A 21,821-nucleotide genomic window follows, 5' to 3' on the forward strand; every position below is an offset into this window, starting at 1 on the left:
AGTGTTGGTCTTGCACTGTTGGATGTGCCATCTGCCAAGTAGTTTTAGTTGGAGCAGTTTTTAATGCCATTCCATAAACCACACGTGCCTGACACAAAATCAATATGTTAGCAATAAGAAGAATAAATACAGTTCCAAGAAGGGAAAGGGTTTACTTTGGGTTGGTGGCTTTGGGGTTTATAGATTTATAATGGATAATGTTTGCTAAACATATGACAATGGGGGATTTCCCTGGTTCTATAATTGAATTTACATATAATAAGTCACACTGTGAAATTCACTCATCTCTGTGGGTATTCCCTGCTGCCATACCAAAGGGTAACATGTCCGTGATTACATGGACACCTTTTGGCCCGCAAGTAAACTAAAGGCTGTAACGGAAAGAGAGCGTGCGTGCGTGCGTGTGTGTATGCGCGCACAAGCTTATACTACCATCAGTCTCCGTTGATCTGTGGCATGCAGGTTATGTTCATCTTCACCAGTAGCCAGTAGGGGAGCTAAAAGCCAAAATGACCACTTAAGAAAAGCTATTCAGTTTGCTTTGCCAGTCGCAGCAGGGATCCCCCCACACCACCTCCTCTCCACATGTGTGTTTGGTGGAAGCAAGGGGTGGCATTTCAGTAGAAAGTATCTTGAAAAGCCAAATTCTGGCCCTGGGTGCCTGGTTTTGTTTGTGATGATAAATCTGACAATTTGTGACCTTTTAAAAAATATTAAGATTGGTTAACTCCACCTGCTATACCGTGATAACCATGATATACCGTCCTAAAACTAATACCATGACACCCCTAATGGTGAGGCAGTTATATTGGTTATATAGTTCTATTCATAACTTAATTTCTGTAGCTGCTAAACCTTTGCTCTAGATGTTAAAAAAATTGTAGCATTTGATGATACTATATTCAGGAAATTAATGATCAATTGTTTGTTACGATGAGCCATTATAGAAGTAGATATGTTACATATTGATCAATTGCAGGGATTTCAATTGTTTAGGGTGGTTCCATTGGAATTTTTATTTTGAAAAAGTCCATTATACCCTTTAAACTTTAGAAATGTTAACCAGAACACAATTTGTGTCCGTTCTCCTTCTTTAGCTATGGATAGAACTGCATGAGATATCCAATTCCAACTTAACGGCAACATGTTCAGAAATAGAAAATAAGTTCATTAGTTACATGGTTAACTTTCAGAAAAATATAAGCTTTTCCCCCCTCAGTTTGGCCATATCCTTCTACATCGGCTGTTTTGTGTTTTTTGTCATGTGAGCGCTTTGAGGTCCATGGGTGTATGGCGCTTTATATAAATGTAATAGATATTACGAGACACAAAAAAATGATCTGTTCAGTAATGTGAAATGTGAGAAGCAGCAAATTGCTTTGAAGTAAGGATTTTAAAATCGCCAAGGATCGACCATTTTAGTTAAATAAAAGATCAGAAATCACTTCAAGATTGTGAGCATGTCGAATTACTATCGGACATTCTAGGTAGTGGATGAATGACTGATTTAAAATGTCTCTAATAATTATTTGTTCCTCATTAATTTTCAAAATACCAAAAGAAACTGCTTTCAAAAATGTGAAATCATTTATTTTAAGTCAAAAGTTTGAAGCAGACCATCTAGGAAAAGTAAGAACTTCCATAATGGGTCTCGCCACATTGACCACAGATGTTTTGAATTCTCTATGCCTTCATCGGATTCACCTCAAATCTGTCTGAGTGAGCAAGCTCAAAATGGCAAACGAAACACAGCCATGAAAAACATCTTTCATTAAAGTCAAAACAATAAATCCTCTGTGGTCCCATTACCCTCCCAATATGTTACTCTTAATTTGATTAGAAAGCAGGTGGAGCTGCGATGAAATCTGTGCTGGTGCAGGAACAGTAAAATGACTGAAGCCTCATCAAATTACCTGTTACAAAAATGACTTGATTTTCTGCGGCCACCATGACAAACCTTTCAAACAATAATGGCCTCCGCAAATCCTGATAGTCTTCTATTAGTTACAGGAGTATGTCACCCGTAATAGTGTCAACATAAATACCACTGGGATTAGGAGCAGGGCTTTGCGTTTATTTTATTTTGTATGCTCTAGCGTCCTCTTGGCACTCCACCCACCTCCCTTCTTGTCTTTGTTCGACGTTCCCTTCGATGATTTTCAGCATTTAAATAGCTGTTCGTCTTTTAAGTTTTTATTATTATTAAATAAACTGCTGAATGACAACACTTGAGCCCGTACTGTTTCCACTGTCACTTTGTGAAATTTGGTACACAGCGCTCCTTTAAACTGTGCAGTTTGTGGGTCCAAATATCTCTGATACATTTTTATTTTCACTTGCACGCTTAGAGGGTGAGGACACATTCTTAAGGAAAACAATCCATGTTTAACCTTCCTGATGCCATGTAAGCTCTTATATTGTACTAGCAGAAACTGCATTTTGCAGGGTCTATGGCATAGCCTGCAACTTCTTGCAAGTCTCAGTACTATTGTGGCCAAATTACACAGGCTAGATGTTGTATTACCTCTGGTCAGGGGAAGAATATGGTTAGAACAAAACTGAGCTGCGCTCTGGAATGGTTTGTCTTGCTGGAGCGCCATGTGCCCAATGCCCAAGCCCACGGGTTAGCAGCAGTTTCCACTATCTGCTTTTGCTAGTCCCTCTTAGTCATAAGAGTCCCTGTATCCTCAGAATGCTCACGGTACGTGTGGCAACTGAGTCATCAATGTATAAGCTCTCTGCAAAATAGCCCAGGCCTTAAAATCTACAAAACAGTACTTTCCAAAGAAGAATATAGGTGTTCTGGTTTAAAGAAATGTTTCTGTTAGGGTGAGTACAATGAGCACTTAATTGAGCAGCAATACAATTTGCATTTCTTGCTCTGAAGTGTTTCATGCTTAAATCACTATCGGGCATATTTGAAGTATCAAATCTAGAATTTTTCAGTCTGTTTCCAATATGCTCTTTGCCTTCATGCAAATCACCAGATTCGTTTTTCCTGGCTGGGATTCTACCACTTAGCCCTACTCGCATCACTCTGACAGGTCCCCCTCAATGCATTAAGTGGGGGGGTTGGGAGGGATGTTCCCCCGAGAGCAAATTCTGTCCATTTCCAGCTTTGCCTCTGGTTATCCCATTCCCTTTGTGACCACATATATCGGTATTGGACAGGGATGTGTATTTTTGAAGGGAGATCCCTTATCGCAATGTAAAACCAGTGTCTTCCTAGATATGTTTTTTGAGTCACGTGGTGATTCAGGAGACTCCCAGTGCACTGTAGCATATTTATCAGAGATATGACAGTATTTCTTGGCTTGTGATACTTCAATGTATGGAAATTGGCATTGTTTATGTAAATCTGGTCGATTTGTTATAGGGTGCAAGTGCTGTGATTCACCAGTTCGTCATATGGTAATTAAGCATTTCAGCGCCTGGGCACTGGTTCAAATCAGTTGTATGGCTGACATTATCAAAACCCTTTTCCTGGGTTATTCATGTGACCATTGCATATATGGACAGAGGTTCCTTATTAAAAGGTAACCGTCAAAATTAGTCAAACCTTTCGGATATTTGTTAACCCAGACCACGTGAGAACAGAATCTGTACAAATATTTCCACATTTGAAAGCATACATGTATGACGGTGTAGACATATTCGTCTGCTACTAAAGATGCACATTTATCACTATAAATCATTTTTATATAATTCTCATACCCACTTTCTTTGAAGATATTCTTGTACCTTTGTATTTTACTTTTCGCTTTAATGGGAGATGGTAGAGAAGGGGAACCGGTCTCTAAATCAGCCATCTCTAAATGGATTGTCAACTGCATCGCACTCTGCTAAACTCTTGCAAAGAGAACGGCCCTTCAAGCCTACAGCACACTCTTCTCGTGGGCACGGGGGCTTCCATAGCATTAATTGCAAATGTTCCTCTCGAGTCCATTTGCAAAGTGGCAACCTGGAGTTCTGTACACGCCTTTACAAAACGCTATTGCCTAGACACTCACTCTAGGTCTGATTCTCAAGTGGGACCAGCAGTACTAAGACATCTTTTCACCACTGTTCCTTCTCACATCCCACGCCAACTCTGGGTACTGCTCGCTGGTCTATGCACAGCATGTGATTCTAAGCAGATTAACAAGCATCAGAAGACACGCATTACTTACCGTAATAGCATTTCTGATGATCGTATCTGCTTAGATTCACATGCGCCCACCCTTCCTCCCAGCTCGGATGGAAGGAACATAGACGTCTTACTACTGCTCTCTTTCTGTACTCACTCATGATAGTCATAAGGCTCCCTCACGGCAGAAAAAATACATTCGGAGGGACCTCGATGTGTGAGGATTTCTGGGTACACTACACGTCACGTTAGGGGTAGTGTTCCAAACACGCCTATGCTGACGTACCCTTTCGATCCTTGAAAGACAAGATGCAGTACTTTGCGGTTACCACTAGATATCGGACTATATGCGCAGCATGTCAATCTAAGCAGATGCAATCATTAGAAATGCTATTACGGTAAGTAATGCTTGTCTTACTGGATGATGCCTGATATATCAGGGCTGCTTTTAGCTCACGTTCAAACTTTCCTTTCGATCCCTGGTGTGGGATAAGAAATGCATGTTTGCTACAGATGGAGATACAGGTCTGTGAAAATCCCAAAAATAAAATAACCTTGCACAATTAGCGGTCCGTCACTACAGATGATTTATTATATGTTCAGGGAGCAGAGTTGGGCGATGGAGACGAATTAAGTAGCTTTGTTGCAGGGTAGTTAATGCTTCAGGGTAGTTAATTCTGTGGAACTTTGCTCCGGGAAATGGAAAACCCAATAACACCTGTAGATAATGTCCCTAAGGACAAACAATGGTGCACTAGCATCCAAAATGCTTTAGCTAATAGAATTACAACCCTGCAAACAAAAATTGCAAAGAAGAAAGCATCCTTGAACTCCACTGGAACACATACCTCCCACTTGGCAGAAACACCTAGAACAGGCAATCATAGCAGCCACAAACCATTCAGATTTTCCAACATATCCATATTGGAAACTGAAAGTGATATTATCCCTGAAACCCTCCAACTGCCAAGGTGACAGCTGCACAGCACAAGTTATTAAGGATGCAGCGAGAGACCTAGCGCCCTTTATATCTAAATTAATAAACTCCTCCTTCCGATCCAGCTCTGTACCAACTAACCTTAAAGAATCATGGGTTCTTCCTATCCTTAAAAACCAGACTCTTGACCCAGCCATTCCGACCAATTAAAGGCCCATTACCACGGTCCCATTTCTCCTTAAAATCATTGACAGAGTAGCCTACTTCCAGATCCAAAAGTGTCTGGAGACAAAGCAACTACTAGGATCACGCCAATCTGGCTTCAGACCACTACATGGTACTGAAACAGCCCTAATCGACCTTAAGACACAAATCGACGAGTTGAAGGATAAAGGTAAAACAGCTATGCTCCTCCTCCTTGACCTATCGGCGGCCTTCGACCTAGTGGACCACGCAGTGTTATGCAACCATCTAGCGTCTGCTGCCCATTTTTCAAGCAAAGCTATAGCCTGGGTACAATCCTTCCTGGACAACCGCACAATGAGAGTGTTCTCCCCATTAGCCTCAGCGGACCCAATACATATCACCTGTGGCGTCCCACAAGGTTCATGTGTCTCCCCCACAATGTATAATATCTTCACTAAGCCACTCTTCGACAAACTTGACAGATTGGGGGTAACCTACACCAACTATGCGGACGATACACAGATCCTCATACCTCTATCTGGCAACTTTGTTGAAGACACATATCTAGTGAACAAGATTTACCTCATCATTCAGGCATGGGTGGCCTCACACGGCCACTGCCTGAACGACGACAAAACAGAGATACTGATCCTGGGTTCCGACTCCAACCTCAAAAAACTCACCCCGAACTACTGCGCCTTGAATATAGACGGCAATATAATCAAAGTGGCAACAGAGGTAAAAATACTAGGTTTCTACCTCGACTCCACCTTATCGCTCAAAAAACAAATCGACTCCTTGTCTTCCTCCACAGCCTACACTTGCAAATTAATCAGGGCCTGCAGACCTTACTTGTCTAAAACCAATTATATCACTCTAGCCAATGCCCAAATTGGATTACTGTAACGCCCTATATGCAGGCGCCAATAAAACTGTCACAAACAAACTATAAATATTGCAGAACAACGCTCTTAGAGCAGCCCTGGACATACCCCGTAGAGCTCACATATCTAACATTAGGAAAGACAATCATTGGTTAAAAATCAGTGATTGAGTTCTCCTTAAAACGCTATCTCTCACACATAAAAGACTGAACAACACTGTGCCCCCATACATCTCAGCCAGACTGACCAGAAAATCCTCTATTCGCCACACTAGAGCCTCTAATCACTCCCTAATTGAAATTCCCAGATTTAGACTAACTAAAGCAGGTGGAGTAAGCTTCCCTGTTAGAGCTGCCTGTGCCTGGAACGCACTCCCCATGGAATTGAGAACTAATCTTCCCTACTCTAGATTCAGATTTAAGGTTAAAAGTTGGCTTTGGACTAACAACAATTAACCTGCTGAACTCAATCCTATCACGGCGTTCCTTGATTCTGTTCTGACACCAGATTATTTGATTATCTGTTTGATCTGAGTATCTGACACCTGACCAATGAGAGAGATTCACATCCTGTATCTCATGTATACTTGCATATTTGTATTGTATATATGTTAATGTATCCTCTGTATGTATGTAACCTAAGCCTAAGTATTCTTGCAACTGCTGCGCCCGGCTACCCCTGGGTTTGGAGCGCATTATCAAATAATAAACGAAACTAAACTCATCTGTTGAACAGTTGACAACCATTGTTCATCTATAACAATGCAATGGTTCATGGGAGTTCATAGACCCTAGTCCAGTTAGGGTGGACAATGCCCGCTTGTGACTGACGAATTTCCTTCAAAAGATGTTCCCTGTAGCATGCAGACACTGTTCCACATCGGGATAAAGAGCAGAGAACGAGGACCATCCCTGCCTATAGACAGAGGGAGAGTATTGGGCAGTGCTGGTGCAGAGACCTGTGTGTGGCTATACTCTGAGCCTATGTAGTAAAGAAACGGGACCAGAAAGTAAGTTTGGGAGGCCGTCAAGGGCAGCTGCGGAGAATGAGCCTGCTAGAATAGGGGGCGCAATAACAATTTTCACAGTAAGGTCACACCGCTGTATAGCTCCTTAATCACCTTTTCAGTTAAAATGAATGTCAGCAGTTCATTTTCCTGCAGTGAAGCTTGAATGGCCAATATGTCTTTAGCTTTTTAAGGCATATCTCGACAGTGCGTTTTTTCCATGCTCATTAAACTGGTATTTATTAATGTCCTGTTTGGCTTACTGCAATTTTAGTAATTAGATTTCACTAACATGGGCTACAAGCATTGAAGCTGGCTTTGAAACTGACACAATTGTACTTTCCAAAAGAGCGGATGTAGCACCATTGAAGGATACATTTGTTTGTTCGATATGTCATGGAAAAAGGACGTAAATCCTTAAGTGCATGACAAGTTTTCTTATCAGAATAAAGGAAGTTAACATTTTCCACAGTTAAGTGGGGTGGGGGAAAATAATATGCCCGTTCATTGAAACTGTTGGTTGCTTCATGGGGTCCTTGTGACCTTTCTGTTCTGTAAGTAGCAAAATACTGCTTTGTTCGAAAAACCGCACATGATTGCTGTTAATGATATATACCACTGACGGCCAACCTAGTTAATTCGGTAGCTTTCTTTTCCTACAATTCTCTACCCTTTCAAAACATCTGGATCAATGTTGGCCCAATTTGTACACGTTAAATGATTGATTGCATATGACATTAGCCATGACTGATCTGCATGAATTTCTAAATCCTGTCACTGTATGGTACCGTATGTTGACAATCCGACTTGTGGCCAAAGTAAAATTTGCAGTTTGTCTGCTTCTGTTTTATGTTTAAACCTGGTGCTGCCACTGCTTTTCCCGCTCACTCTCATAGCTCACTCTCATACCGTACCCACACATTTGTCCCAGCCAGTTGCTTTTCATTCCTTTTGTGTGCTTTTCCTACTGTTGTGCTGAGGGATTCAAGAGACCGATGACCATTGTCATTTATGGGTGCATGCCCACTAATGGTGAGAATTCAATATTTTATAAAAGAAAACTACTTTGTTTGCCCCCAACTTCGTTTTATATACTTGAACAGTTATTGCATTAAAATATAAGTGAATAGGCAAGTTATTGCTGTCAGACCTCAATTTACATGCAACACATTATTTATTAACTGTATGTAAATGAATTTACTACCATAGCCAGTCATTGCATTTACATTGCACTGTTTATCACTAGTCACTCTGCTAGTTTAAATGGTTGTGCAAGACCGATTTTTTTGTTTAGCTGGAGTTGCCTTCTCTTGCGAAATGCTTTTGTCTTTCTAGCTTGGATTGTTGATTTGCCTGCAAGGTGATGCTTATAGTTTTAAAATCTTTGTAAATGGACCTAGTCTGCCAATTTCCTTTTTGGTCGGCATTTTGTGGACGAAGGTTCTAGGAAGGAGCACTTTAGAAGAAAGACAGCCAGTTTGACAGAAGCCTGCCACCTTTGGCCATTTGCCTTCTCGAACTTAAGTATTATTCACCTTGCGTGTAATACAGGTGGTGGGCTTCTGATACGCTGGTGTGAAATCTTTGTTCAAAAAGAAGCTGGCATAGCATGCCTATCCCTCACTAAAACTATAGGAATCCCTCTCCCAGGACAAAATACTTTTTTTGAAGCATCACAGGAGGATGGCAAATCCAGCCCATTTAAATGGAGCCTGGAGTTACTCTTTTAAGTATATTTTACGTTTTATAGCTCCTAAAATGGTAAGTCAATAAGAATTGTTAATGAAAGTGGGGAAAAAAGCCACACAAGATGTTAATATTGATTTGTTTTGTTGGCGCTAAAAGTTACTTTGCGTATATGCAGATTTTCCTAAACAATCACTAAGAGATGTAAAATACATTTTTTTAAATGCAAGTCCCTTTTAAAATTTCCTTATTAAATTGAAGTATTTAAATCGCATTATTGCTTTTAACTTGACATAGTCAACTAACCTACAAAAATGTTCTTAAGATGTGCTTTGAATTCTATGCCACTGTCACATGTTAGAAAAAATGCGTTATGGTGTCTATTAGCTGCTATTTTGATTAATTTTCCTAATTTCAAACATCTGTATTTTACTCTCTTAAATGCTTTTAACTAAGATATAGTAGATGCGATTTTTGCTTCAGTACTAATTAAAGGTGTAATATTCATTTATTTAGAAAAGCATTTTTGTTGTTGTGCATGCCTAGTGTTTTTGTATGTTGTATATTGCATTCAGAATATTTTTTTCCTTCTCACCTATCCACAATGCAATGCCGTTCCCATGATGCACCTCTGCTTGCTGTTTACCTGTATGTTAATTCGCTTGAATCCCATTGGCCCACTGCCATCATGTGCTCGCTGCCTGTTATTAAAAGACTCAGTCGACTGCCAAAGCAATGAAGCGACCTCTCGAAGCAACTGTAGACCTGGTACTTTGACCTTTCACCTTTTGCTTTGCATGTAGCTTTTCAAAGAAGCAACTAATGAAATCTCTAATTGCTTTTTTAACATCAGTTAAAACATTAATTTATGTATTAATAATGTATGGAAAACTTCAGTGCCTTATTTAGCCATCTCATTTTCCATATGTAATAAATGCAAAATTTTAGTTTATTTTCTAACATGGCTTCATTATAAAATAGACTTTTATACAATTAGTTACAAAAGTTGTCTTTGTATTCGAAAAACATGTTTGAAAAAATCAGAGCTAAGCTGTATTTTTATTGAATCTATTTTAAACAAAAATAAAGATTTACCTATTTCGGTGTTGAAATGCAAACGTTTCAATCGCCTATAGTATTTTTAGCCATAAGCCATATTTAAAGCTGATGCCTTTTTGTTGCTTGAATGCTTTCCTTTTCTGTAGCTAAGGCTTTACAGCTTTAGGTTTATAAAACCATGCTTTTGCTATCAATAACAAAACCTCACTCATTCTACATCGCTAAAGTTTGGGTTAAGGTGCATGGCAAGGCATCTTTTTAATTGTTATTGTCTTCTCGAATGTAGAATGTTGTTGCAAAAGTACTTTTTAAGTTCTACAAGCTTTGTTGAATTCGTCATTTGCAGGCCTTTCCTCCCGGTGTTCTCCATTCTTTACCAAAGAGACAAGCCCTTGAGAAAAGTAACGGTGCCAGTGCGATTTTTAATCCTAGTGTCTTGCACTATCAACAGGCTCTTGCCAATGCACAGTTGCAACAAAGTGCAGCCTTTTTCCCAACAGGTATGTTGCACAGCATTTCTATAGATAAAGCTTTGAGATAACTAACTTGTTCTTTCATGTGATTTTTGCTAGTATTTTTCACACAGCTATACTCCTCTTTTGAAGATGCAGTTTCTTATCCTCTTTACAGTTGCATTTCAGAAATTCATTCGCAGTGCATCCATTGACACATACTGAGAATTTTAGATATAAAAATGATAACCGATGTACAGACAAACTGAAACCACCTACTGTGCAGCTTTAGACGTTTTGCATAATCTAACTGTTCTTATGGAATATGCTTGCATGGTGAAGAATCGTACTGTTGACAGCAGTAGAGATTAAACGTGATAGTGCTCCAAAGCAGTCACAATGTCAAGTTAAAATATGTGCCATACAATCACAGTATGGGAATAGATTATAGAGGAGTGAGGATTTTTAGAAAATATTAGGTTACATACCATGACTGAAATATGTAACTGTATGTATGAGTTGTTGTGTTGCGTGGAGGGCGATTTTGATTTTTTTCACCAGCATTATTTAGTAGTTTTTGGACCTAATTGTCCATGTCTTTGCTGAAGATTAGTATCTGAAGTTATTTTTATTGTGCAGATGATCTCTAAGTGGAATTAACAGCATCTAGGCAAAGATGGTTCAGTCCGGTAAACTTCACAAAACGGACCTGAACCCAATTTCCACCCACCGCCTATCTTAAATTAGTTATTTGAAAAGGAATGTTTTCAATGATTTATGGAACTGAATGAAGGGTTCCTTATGCCCGAGATCCCAGTCTGCGACTGTATACTGCAAATCATCAGTCTCCCCTTGATACTCAACGGGAAGGTGGGACAACCAACAGAAATGTATTGGCGGAACACAATGATCTAGATGGTTGGTATTGCGTCCATTTTTTGGCCAGGTTTAGCAGGGCCAAGTTGTTCACAGTATGTGACTTTCACCTCTATTCTTTTGCGCTGACGCAAAAGCGGCCCAGAAAATGAACTGCTTCCCTTGGCGCATGGTCTGAACTTCAGGGCACCTTGTTTTGACAAAACGCCATAAAGCATTCTTTGTTTTATACAAATATTTCAATCCCTGAATATTGCAGACAGGAAGATCTACACCATGGGTTTGCTGACAGTCTCATGGAAGACTAGGATTAAAAGTAATTTGAAACTATACTTCTCCTCTCTTCAGAATGGGCCAATTAGCCTGATCTAATCCCAAAAATCATGAGCCAACAAGTATACTATACCACTAAATGGAAAGTCTGATTTAGCCTTGAGCTGATCCATCTGCTCAGTTTGGACCAGGTTCAGGAAGTTAAAAAGAAATGCACACCACACCTTTCGTTTCAGGAGTTCTAATTTAAAATAGAAATGTTACTACATTGTAAAGCTGTCTTAAGGAGGGATATCGCATGTGATCTCCGAAAGCATCACTCATACCTTCACACTCGTTTTAGAAGATTTACTTCTGCACACCAGCCAGCCCTTAATAGCAGGTGGTAATCGCAGTGGGAATATGGCAATTTCAGTAGTTACCCTGTTGTCCATTTCACACTCTGATACAAGTTACCTAGTTTGTGGATCTGTTTTTTAAACCTAGACTATGGTTCAATCCAAGTCTCTGCTAATATCATAGAAACTGCCTAGGACCGTCTTGAAGATTTGGCATGACACCTCAAAAAGCAGTCTTTTATCCTCTTTTTTTTCCATAAATGATATGGATGACAGATATGCAAGCATTTGTCAGTGGAGACCACTATCCGTGATGAGGTTTTGGATCAGTGACAATTATGCTTGTGCTGACTCTCCGCCGGTCCTTCTCACCGCCCCATCCATTTCAATCAGCGACATGCCCTGCATACTTGAATGGGGCTTTCTTCCCTGTCCCGCCCCACTCTGAATCCCCACTGACCGTGCTAAGTCCTAGGCCGCACATTGTACATGGCCCTAGGTTGCGCTTTCTGCTGCATTGAGTTGGGATGCAGTAGCCAGGGAGTACAAAGATTTGGGCATCTTTAACAGGAATCCTGACTATGGTCTATGTAAGCCGGGCGCTATATAGCTGATGCTAAACAGATTTAGCCTTTTCTGCTTTTGAAAAAATGTCCTAGTTGGAATGCACAGAACAAATGGGTCCTTTACAGAAGTAAGCAAATTATTGTATTTTTTTCCTGCTGTGAACCAGCGTGCTTGATAGCGGATGACATATGAGCACAAGACAGTTTGTCCTCCTCAAGGGGGGCGAAAGCTTGGATTTCGTAGAGGGATTCAAACCTAGTCCTGCCAAAAGCTTGAAAAGGGGGTTTAACTTAACTGTTTTTCTGTTGCAAGGATTTCCACTGGTAGCTCATCTGAACTAGTTGTGTAAAGGACTGCACAGTTTACCTGTTTTCCTCCTCATTCAAAAAGTGTTCAAGAAAATCTTGAGAACTCGCATATGTTCATATTAACTTGATTTTTGGCTATACCAGCTGTGGCAGAGCCAAGCTGTTATAGGGATAGAGACTTCTGGTATGGACAAAAGGACTAATAAATACCATAATTCCACTACAGCTACCATGCGGTCACCTCTGTATTGTGGCGGCTTACTACCAAATACTTCCAGAATGCCTGCCCCAGGGGGCCCTAAACTGTCCATGTGGCAACAGTTCAGACTATCTTTCCCTTTCAATCCTAATGGTGTCTTGAGAGACTACCAAAACTTCTTAAAATACTGGTCAAAATAATACATCAATTCTAGCCTACATGCTGTTGTGTTTGGAAGATGTGGCCACACAGACGTGTTTGTATTTAAACTGTAATGGATTAGGAATGTCTCGGTCAGATATGGATTCCCCTCATCCATGCTGAGCCCTGTCCTTAGTTCATGTTGCATTCTTTAGGCTACTGTGGATGTATCGGATGTACTTTATTACAATGGTCTGAACACCGTTCTTCTGCTGCCCATCTCTTTTAGAAGGATGTACACATTATGAAACCAACATATTCCTGTTCGAATTGGGAAATGTAGAAATGTAACAGGTCTTTTACTGGCAATGATGTGGACATCACCATATTTGCTTTTTAACACGTTTAGTTGCAGGGCGGAACATTAAAGTAGGATAATCTGTAGAAAAAATACCTATTGTGTAATAATATTTTTATTGCCCTTCATACCAGATTCTTCCTCCTTCTAAGCAATTCAATAATGGGTGTTAAGTATCTGCTCAATTTAATGGTACTTTTTTTTCAAGGATAAATGACTGAGCCAGCTCTGCAAGAATTTGAACGTGTTCTGCCGATTGAAATATTGATGTCATGAGATGGGCATGTGCTAGCCTCATTGAACTCGCTCCTACATCCTGTCCCCTTTCCTCCATAATGTAGGGACGGGACTGAAATGTTTTTGATCGGCAAAAAAGCAATTTTCACTTCAAATTTAAAAGTTTTGGGGGTGCAGTTGACGGTGTGACTACACTTCGGTAGCCCTGCCCCTCTACACCTCTCCTCAGTCCTCTTTTCTGGGCAGACTTGATAAGAACTGCTCTGCATGAGCGCATATTTTTCACTGCAACACCGTATCCCCATGCTTTTCCCCTTTCTTAATCGACCTCTGATGCCTGGCTACCGTGGGGAATGTCAGGCTCGAGCAGCTTCAGCAGGTGTGTCCTATGAGGGCTCCTTCCTGTCCTAGGATCCCCATGCACTTTACCTAGACTTCTCACGTTCTGACCACCGTTGGGACACCTGCACAGCATATAACGCCCTGATTCTGAGGTCACCTAAAGTCTTCTAGGGTGCATGAGGTTTTTATTTTTAACCATCTCCCCCCAGATAATTTGAAATCCTTCATGGGGACTCTTCCAGTCGAGTTCCTCTGCTAGGAAGGATCCAGTGGATCCTTGTACCAGTGCCCATTCAGAGACAAAGAGCTACTGGTGTTTATGGACTACTCTCTCTTCTAGGTCGGCTCTGAGGGAGTCTGGCGACTCTGTGACCAGACAACTGTCCGAGGGTGGCACCGCTCATGTACTGTGCCTTTGCCTGAAGGGGTATATGCAACAAAACTACTGTAGCAAGACCCGAGGGCACCAAGCCTCCTGGAGGTCTATCCCAGGTCTTCAACCTTAGCGAGCCATGGCCCATCAGAGGCCGCTATGTCAAGGCGCTATGCTGGTCTCCAGTCTCCCACACAATCCTTGCAATCGTGTTGGGGCGAACAAAATGGCAGCAAGACAGTCAGTGACTCTGTTTCTGTAGGGAGGGAGGAGACCCACTCTTTGTGTGATTCTTCCCCTCAGAATTGGCTGCACAGTCATTTTCTCCCACAGATAGATTGGTCACCGCTGAAAGTACCATGGTGCACTTCCTACCCTTCATATACATCCCTTATATTCTTGGAGGCGTGAGCATATTAATTCACAGGCCTCCTCTCCTACGGCTGCATGAACACTGACAGCTGTGTCACAAGCCAGAAGCCCTCTATCTTCAGGCATACTTTAAGGAGAGATCATTTGCTAGATTCTTGGGTCACATGAAATCTCTGCAAATGGCTGGCATCCTCAAAGACTTGAATAAAGAGGTTGTTCCTCACATGCAGCCTCATAGTAGTACTGTGCTCGCCGCTCCTGCTGCCGCCAGAACCGGTGGCTCTGCTGCTCCTTCAACAACACCAGAATCCCATGCGACCGTAATCTCCAGTGGCTCCTCCAGATAAACTGGTGCAGTTGGAACCATTGCCTTCTCTGACACCTGGGAGACCAGTCGCCTCTCAAATCTGTCATTCAGCAGCAAGATATTGATGAAGAGTATGAGGTGGATTTACATACTTCTGCCAAATTTGTACATGATCGTATGGAAGGACTGGCTGAGTTTTAAGGTATTCCTCACCCTCAACAGGAGCAAAGTGAGGCAGGAGTGCCAGCAGTAATATTGACACTCCGGGCATCCAATCGCTCAGTAATTCCTCTTTAAAAAATGTGATCAACACTTGTCAAAAACGTATGGCAGAAGCCGCACTACCCGTTCATTTAATAAACAGCTAGATGCTAGGTTCAGACAATCTAAGTCGATTCTACTGTCCTCTCATCCTCAGCTGCACTCCTCCGTATTGGCAGCAGAATCTCTATTTTCTAAGCCGGCTGCTCTGCCATCATAGGCAGCCGCTTAATCTTCCTCATGTCCAACCAAATAGGACATATTTTTTGAGTCCTGTGTTAAAAGGTCTGTCTAGATGCATGGCCAATGCTATTCTGTCAGCAGCCAACAAAACACTCTGGCAAGAAACGGTAGACATTTTGCCTGATCTTCCAATAGACCGGCAAACTCCTTTCTAAACCGGTCTTTGTGAGGCAAGACTAATAGCCCAGGACCTTTTTTGAGTCTTCAGTGGCTCACATTGACAAAGCCAGTAGCGGCGTCTTTATTGGCACACATTTGGACTCTGCAGCATGGCTGTTCAAGACCGTATTCTAGGCTTGCCCTTCAAGGGCATCAACCTTTTTCATTTGTCTACGGACAAAGAATTAACAAAGAAATAGACCATCTCCCAAACTAGGTAACTAGCAATTCTAGCTATACTTATAAGTTTACTCCGACTCAGGATCCCTGGGTACACATGGGTGTTAACAGCTGTGTATAATCCCAAAGGGATTTTTCTCTCCTCACCTTTTTTTTTACCAGAGAAAATTGATTTGGCATCCAGGTCCACAACACCCTGGTAGGGGCAAACTGGTTCGGCATGGAAGACAGGAACGTTACCACTTCTGTTAAATTGCTTTTCATTTATTTCCAAAGGTTTTCAGCGTCCTCTTCAAGCACCTGTTCCTGCCCCCAACTCCCCTTCTCCAGATATGTTCCCCAGCCCTGCTCAGGGGAATTGAACATCTGATTCAAGATCAAACCGTGGAAATAGTTTGCGGTTCAGACAGGGGCAAGGGTTTCTAATTCAGGATGTTTGCAATTCCGAAAAAGAACCAGGCAGGCCTGAGAGTAGTGCTGGTGTTTGTTCTTCCTGAAGCTATCCCTTCCCTTGGAGAAATTGAAGATTGCATCGACGGCTCAAATTGTGAAGGCTCTCTATAGTGAAGATTGGATGTGCTTTGTAGACTTGAAGGATGCTTATCTATATGTCCCAATATAGAAGAACCTCCTAGTGTAATATGATATGTAAACATAATGAACGCTATTGCTCCCCTCCTCGGCTATTACAGACATCCTGTATATCCATATCTGGCTTGTTAGGGCTCGATCCCAGAGAAAGCCGTGTGCACAATTCAAACTCTAATGGACATACTTTACAATTTGGTGTTCTCAATCTCAAAATGTCAGATTTAACACCTCCTAGACTTTGCTTAGAGTCAAATGGAATATGCTGAATGAAAGTGGTCCCTACAGAGGACCGATTTATGGACATTCTTGGAGCCGTTTCCATTTTCTCAGAAGGCAGAACACATCAGTGTCGTGGTATCAACACGCGTTAGGCCTTCTACCATCCTGTAGCCTCACAGTTCCTCTAGCCAAGCAGAGAGATGTATTGATCAGGACAAGACAGTGCAACCTTCTTGTTTCATATCAACCAATGGGAAGTGACCAGATTGCCTTCTGTGAAAAACCAGTGGGTGTTTCACTGCCCAGACTCTGGGGATCCCTTGCTCGGTTGACTAGGGCACAGCCATCGGCTTTGAATCCAGACCCTGTGGGTGGACAAGTGCGGGAGGATCACCTGAGTCTGGGGTCTTCGGGAGTGAGGTAGGGACACCCGATGGCAGTACTCCTATCCAATCCTACTTCTTAAGATATTCCAACTTTCCAGATCCCCCCTACCCTTCACAAACACTGAGCCGGGTAATAGGAGGTTGAAGGCTGAAGGGATTACCACACATGCAATATATTGAACATGTCCCTCTAACGAGATCTGGCAAGGTCAGGATCTTGACTTTAATCACGCACACCTAATACCTATTAACTCTCCCCACATGGTTAAAAGGTGGAACACTGAGCAACACTTTGCGCAAGGCGGTACACGAGAAGGGGCAGTCCCTTCAGGGCTATGGCAAAACAGGCAAAGGAGAGCAAATAGCTGAGGGTTTAATCCAAAGGGCCAGGAAGCCAAAGAAACCTCCCCCTCTGCCCCCCCACGAGAGATTATTTCCAAAGGCCGTGAGGATTGCACATGACAGCCCAGCTAGAGGGGAGAATGAATCTCCTGAGTGATACAACATTACCAGCCACACTTCCGGTTGAACGACTGAGTTGGGAAGGCGCAGAAACGGCAGTGGTAACAACCTTGACTCCTACATAAAAGGCGCAAAAGATGGGAAGCATCTTGACACGACCGGTGAGTTGAAGGAAGCAATGAAAGCCCGGTTTGAGTTTAATTAAAATGCTTTTCACAGTATCCGAGGGATGAAGGTTGTATGAGCGCTGATAAGCTGCTGAGAAAGTGAATCCATTGTTAAGAACTGTGAATACCAAATACAAAGTAGCAGTGTGGTCTGGCAAAGTGAGATTGCCCAATCAAAAGTCTCTGAAATATTTTGAAGCTGTAGCGGTATCCAGAAGTGAGAGATGAGCATTAAGTGAAAAGCTCACAAACTGTTGAACTTTGTTTTATTGAATTTGGCAAGAGAAGGAAAATAAGTATAGTAAGAAAGGAAGGTCGAAGTGGTCATGTGGAGGTGAGAGTGAAAATCCTCCCAGTTTCAAAAGTCTTCATCAGCGAAATCAAAATACGAAGGGAGGTTTGAGCCCGACTGAGGGGACCCTATAGAGTGGAATGTGAAGAAAGCTTGGGGAAGGGAACACCACAAAGGAGAAAAGTTTTGAGCCTGATTGAGGGGAACCTATAGTGAACTCTGATCAAATACTATACTTAAACTGTTTTGCTGAAACTGTGTAGAAACTTTAAGGATGACCTGGACTTGGATGAGAGGAACCAGAGAGGTTAAACCGGTGAACTTGTGACTCAGACTTGAATGGCCAAGAAAGCTCTGGAGGGCCATGCCAGCCGCCTAACTGTGTTCGCAAGCCAAAGTGTGTTCATCCATCAAGTGTTCCATCTAACCCCATGCTATACAGCGGGGGGACAAGAATCAATACTGATTTATATTGCCATTCTGACATTTTGTTTCATCAATGATTTTTCCTTTTGTAGATACATATATCCCTATATCACATTAGGGTTTATTAGAGTGAGGACAGGCATTAAGGTTTTGTTAGTATAGGCCTTTATTGTTTGACCAAGACTGACTAGGACTGTTTCTTTATTATTTATGGTCTAGATTACTCCCAGCTTAGTTATAGGCCCAGACAGGAGTTTTTACAAACCCCTTGGATTTAACAATACAGGTTTTTAAACGTGTGACTCTTGTGTCTACTTGTTACCATGCCTCCTTTACACTTCCCTCTGCAGACTAGGATTGGTGCTCGGGAGCAGCGCATGTATCTCAGCGTTCTTCACCTTCTGGGGGACAGAAACTCTGAAGAAGACGGACTCAGCAATTTGGAAATAAACCATTATGAATGGAAGATAAACTAGGAATCTTTGACCCCAGTTTTCCAGAATTGGGGTCACCTCAATGTGGACCTATTTAATTCAGAGGTGAACACTAAATGCCAACAATTTGTCCGTGCGAAGTTCCGAGCAGAGGGTTTTAGTCCAGATTCCCTCCTCAACACCCTTTAAGTTTTGCAGATCACTAGGCTGTACATTCATACTAGTAGCTCTGCTATGGCCCTCCAGTTCTGGTATTCTGATCGGATGTCTATTGAGTAAAGACAACTTCCCTTACAAACAGCCTCACACCACATGCTCACCCTGCAGAAAGGGCTGGATGGGGAAGTGGTCAATACGTCTCTATCTACTCTTGCCCTGGAAGTCTGATTCCTGAAGAATTAACTCTGGGACATATAGGGTTGGCAAAGTAAAATCTCCTATTCGTTTTAAAAAAAAAAAAAGGTATTCCACCCGAGTGCTAATTCAGGTCAAAGTGGACTTGTTTCTGTTTCTTGGCAAATAACAATGTCTAACCCCTTACCTGCTCCTTGAATGATGCATTATCGCACATATCTTGAGGACATTGGAGGTTACTGCGTTCTTATTTTAACCCAGTGGTTAGGAGACCTCTGCGGTGCTTGGCTATAATATATCCTCAAGTTAGAATCCTTGACCTGATGTGGGACTTTAATGCTGTATTGTCAGCGTTCACACACAAACCTTTGAATCAGTGACATTGACGGGCATAAACCTGGTTACTTCTAAGACTGCATTACTGGTGGCTCGCAGGCTGCGCAGAGTACTGGCATTATGATTCTGAGCCATATACAGTTTTTCACAAAGATAATGTAGTGATCTACACTCACCCTACGTTTTTTCCCAAAGTCATAATGACTTTCCATATTAATCAGAAAGTAGTTCCACCTACATGTTTTCCTGATGCACATTCAAATGCAGAGAAAACTACACTGTCTGCATCCACGACCGACAATAACATTTTATATTAGCAGAACCAAATGTTTCAGAAAATCAGATGAACCTTCAGTCACTTTTGTGAGTCTTCCCGAGGCAATCGCGACTAGATGGTGCCAGCAATCTTAGAAGCGTTCAGACTACAGAATACAGCTTCCCAAATGGGCATTCATGCACATGAAGTGTAAGGGTTCAGATTGATGGGACTGACGCACAGGTGACATGATGGTTGCTATAGACACCAAGAAAATAAAGAGGGAACCTAACTTTCCCTACTTCGATGAGGGATTTCCCAGTCTCAACTAAATAGAAATGCGTCTGTCAGAATGTCCTTGTAAACTAAAGAGTCCACTGATCTGTGTCAAAATCATCCCCAACTCTGTCCCTTACATTTATAACTAAACTAGAAGGTTGCATGAATATTCTTGGTCCAGGAAAACGACTCCCTTCTCCTGGTTAGCACAGTTCTGGTTTGCAAGTTCTTAACCAGGGGTAATGACTCCATTCGCCTGATCCCAATACATCTCAGATAAAGGATTGTCAATCTTCTAACACTCTGTATCAGAAAAGGTTCTCAGCCCATTGTGAATGTCTCCCTTCCCCAGGATCACAATATTCTTTGGTTTTGATACTTTTTGCAGATTCAACTACCGGGAGAATGACTCCCTTCTCCTGGTCTCTGGCTTTGACTGCTTCTTGCACAAATCCAGGGGCAATGACTCCTTTTCCCGGACCTGTTGGTTAGACTGTCCTTATTCCTGTAGATGTAGCACTACCAGGAGAATGTCTGCCTTCTCCTGGTATCTTGATTTCACAATTGCTTCACACTCAGCAGTGCCCAGGATGAATAACTCCCTTACCCTGGTGATCCTTTTTTCACTGTTTTCCTTCTTTTCGACAGTTCATGTACAAGCATGATCCCTGACCCAGGTTTCCCCAGTATAGTCTGCTTGTTCTTCTAGCTTGCCTAGTACAGCCACAAGGAAGATGGCCACTCTTGCCTTTTCAGATCATCCACTTCCCTTCAGAGGTATTCTTCCTTTTCTCACTTCCCCCAGAAGCTCACTGTTTCCAGAGCCCTTAATAATAAAAAATGATAATTTGGCCTTTATATAGCACTACGAACCCTCAGGTATCTGAGCGTTGCTTATTATTACCCACGGTGTGTGGTGCTCATTTATCGACCTCGGAAGGATGAAAGGCTGAGTTTGGCCCCGCCGGGATTCGAACCTGCGTTAGCCGGATGTCAAAGCGAGCGCTCTACTCGCTGTGCCACTTGATTGTCCTCTCCGGGCATGACTACTGCAACAGCCTCTTTCGAAATCTGCCTGCCCCATCTCTTCGCCCTTTACAACTTATCCAGAACAGGACTGCAAGACGTGTCCTTGGCCTCAAGCCCAGGGATCGTATCTCTCCAGCTCAGAAAAATCTCCACTGGCTCCCGCTGGCTGCAAGGATCAAGTTCAAGACCCTTTGCATTATCCACAAGGCTTTCTGGGGCCGGGGACTACATTACCTCCAACTATCTTCCTGTGCATTTTCCTTCTCAAGCCCTTCGCTCTTCCACCTCGAACTCTCTGGGGGTCATACCCTTTTCCCTGCAGAGAGTGGGTGTAGATCTCTTTCCTCTGCTGGGGCCTCACACTGGAACAGCCTCCCTGCCGCTCTCAAACTTGAGCAGGACCACCTCCAGTTCCAGAAACAACTCGAGACCTTCCTTTTCGCTTCTGCTTTCTCTCTCCCTCTTCCCTGCTGATGTCCCGGACCTGGCCACCCACTGAACTTCGGATCCAGACTCCTGCATGTCCAGTTGCCCTTGGACTGCCTCCAGGCCTCCCGAGGATTTAAGGGTCTGTATCTGCAATCCTACAGGCCCCTTACTATCTGCACTTATGAGCCACTTACTGGCAGCACTATTAGGCTACCTGCATTTTCCCTCCACCCGCACTTGCACAATCTGAATCACATAAGGCCTAATAAGATTGTTGTTTTGTCCTCCCTT

The 21,821-nt window shown here is 42.4% G+C and overlaps 1 protein-coding gene across 13 annotated transcripts in view; it reads left to right on the forward strand.

Moving 5' to 3' along the window:
* Nucleotides 1–21,821, forward strand: part of MBNL2 (muscleblind like splicing regulator 2) — a 914,045-nt gene that overhangs the window by 699,952 nt on the left and 192,272 nt on the right. For 8 of the 13 annotated variants that reach the window (XM_069640638.1, XM_069640641.1, XM_069640637.1 and 5 more), the window contains 2 exons: nucleotides 9,540–9,593; nucleotides 10,231–10,384. In XM_069640638.1, coding sequence (XP_069496739.1) covers nucleotides 9,540–9,593; nucleotides 10,231–10,384 — 208 coding nt within the window. The remainder of the gene's footprint in view (nucleotides 1–9,539; nucleotides 9,594–10,230; nucleotides 10,385–21,821) is intronic. The other 5 variants (XM_069640650.1, XM_069640647.1, XM_069640646.1 and 2 more) reach the window with 1 other exon arrangement.

Source organism: Ambystoma mexicanum, chromosome 7q, assembly GCF_040938575.1.
Source record: "Ambystoma mexicanum isolate Mex_15411 chromosome 7q, UKY_AmexF1_1, whole genome shotgun sequence".
Taxonomy (NCBI): Eukaryota; Metazoa; Chordata; class Amphibia; order Caudata; family Ambystomatidae; genus Ambystoma; species Ambystoma mexicanum.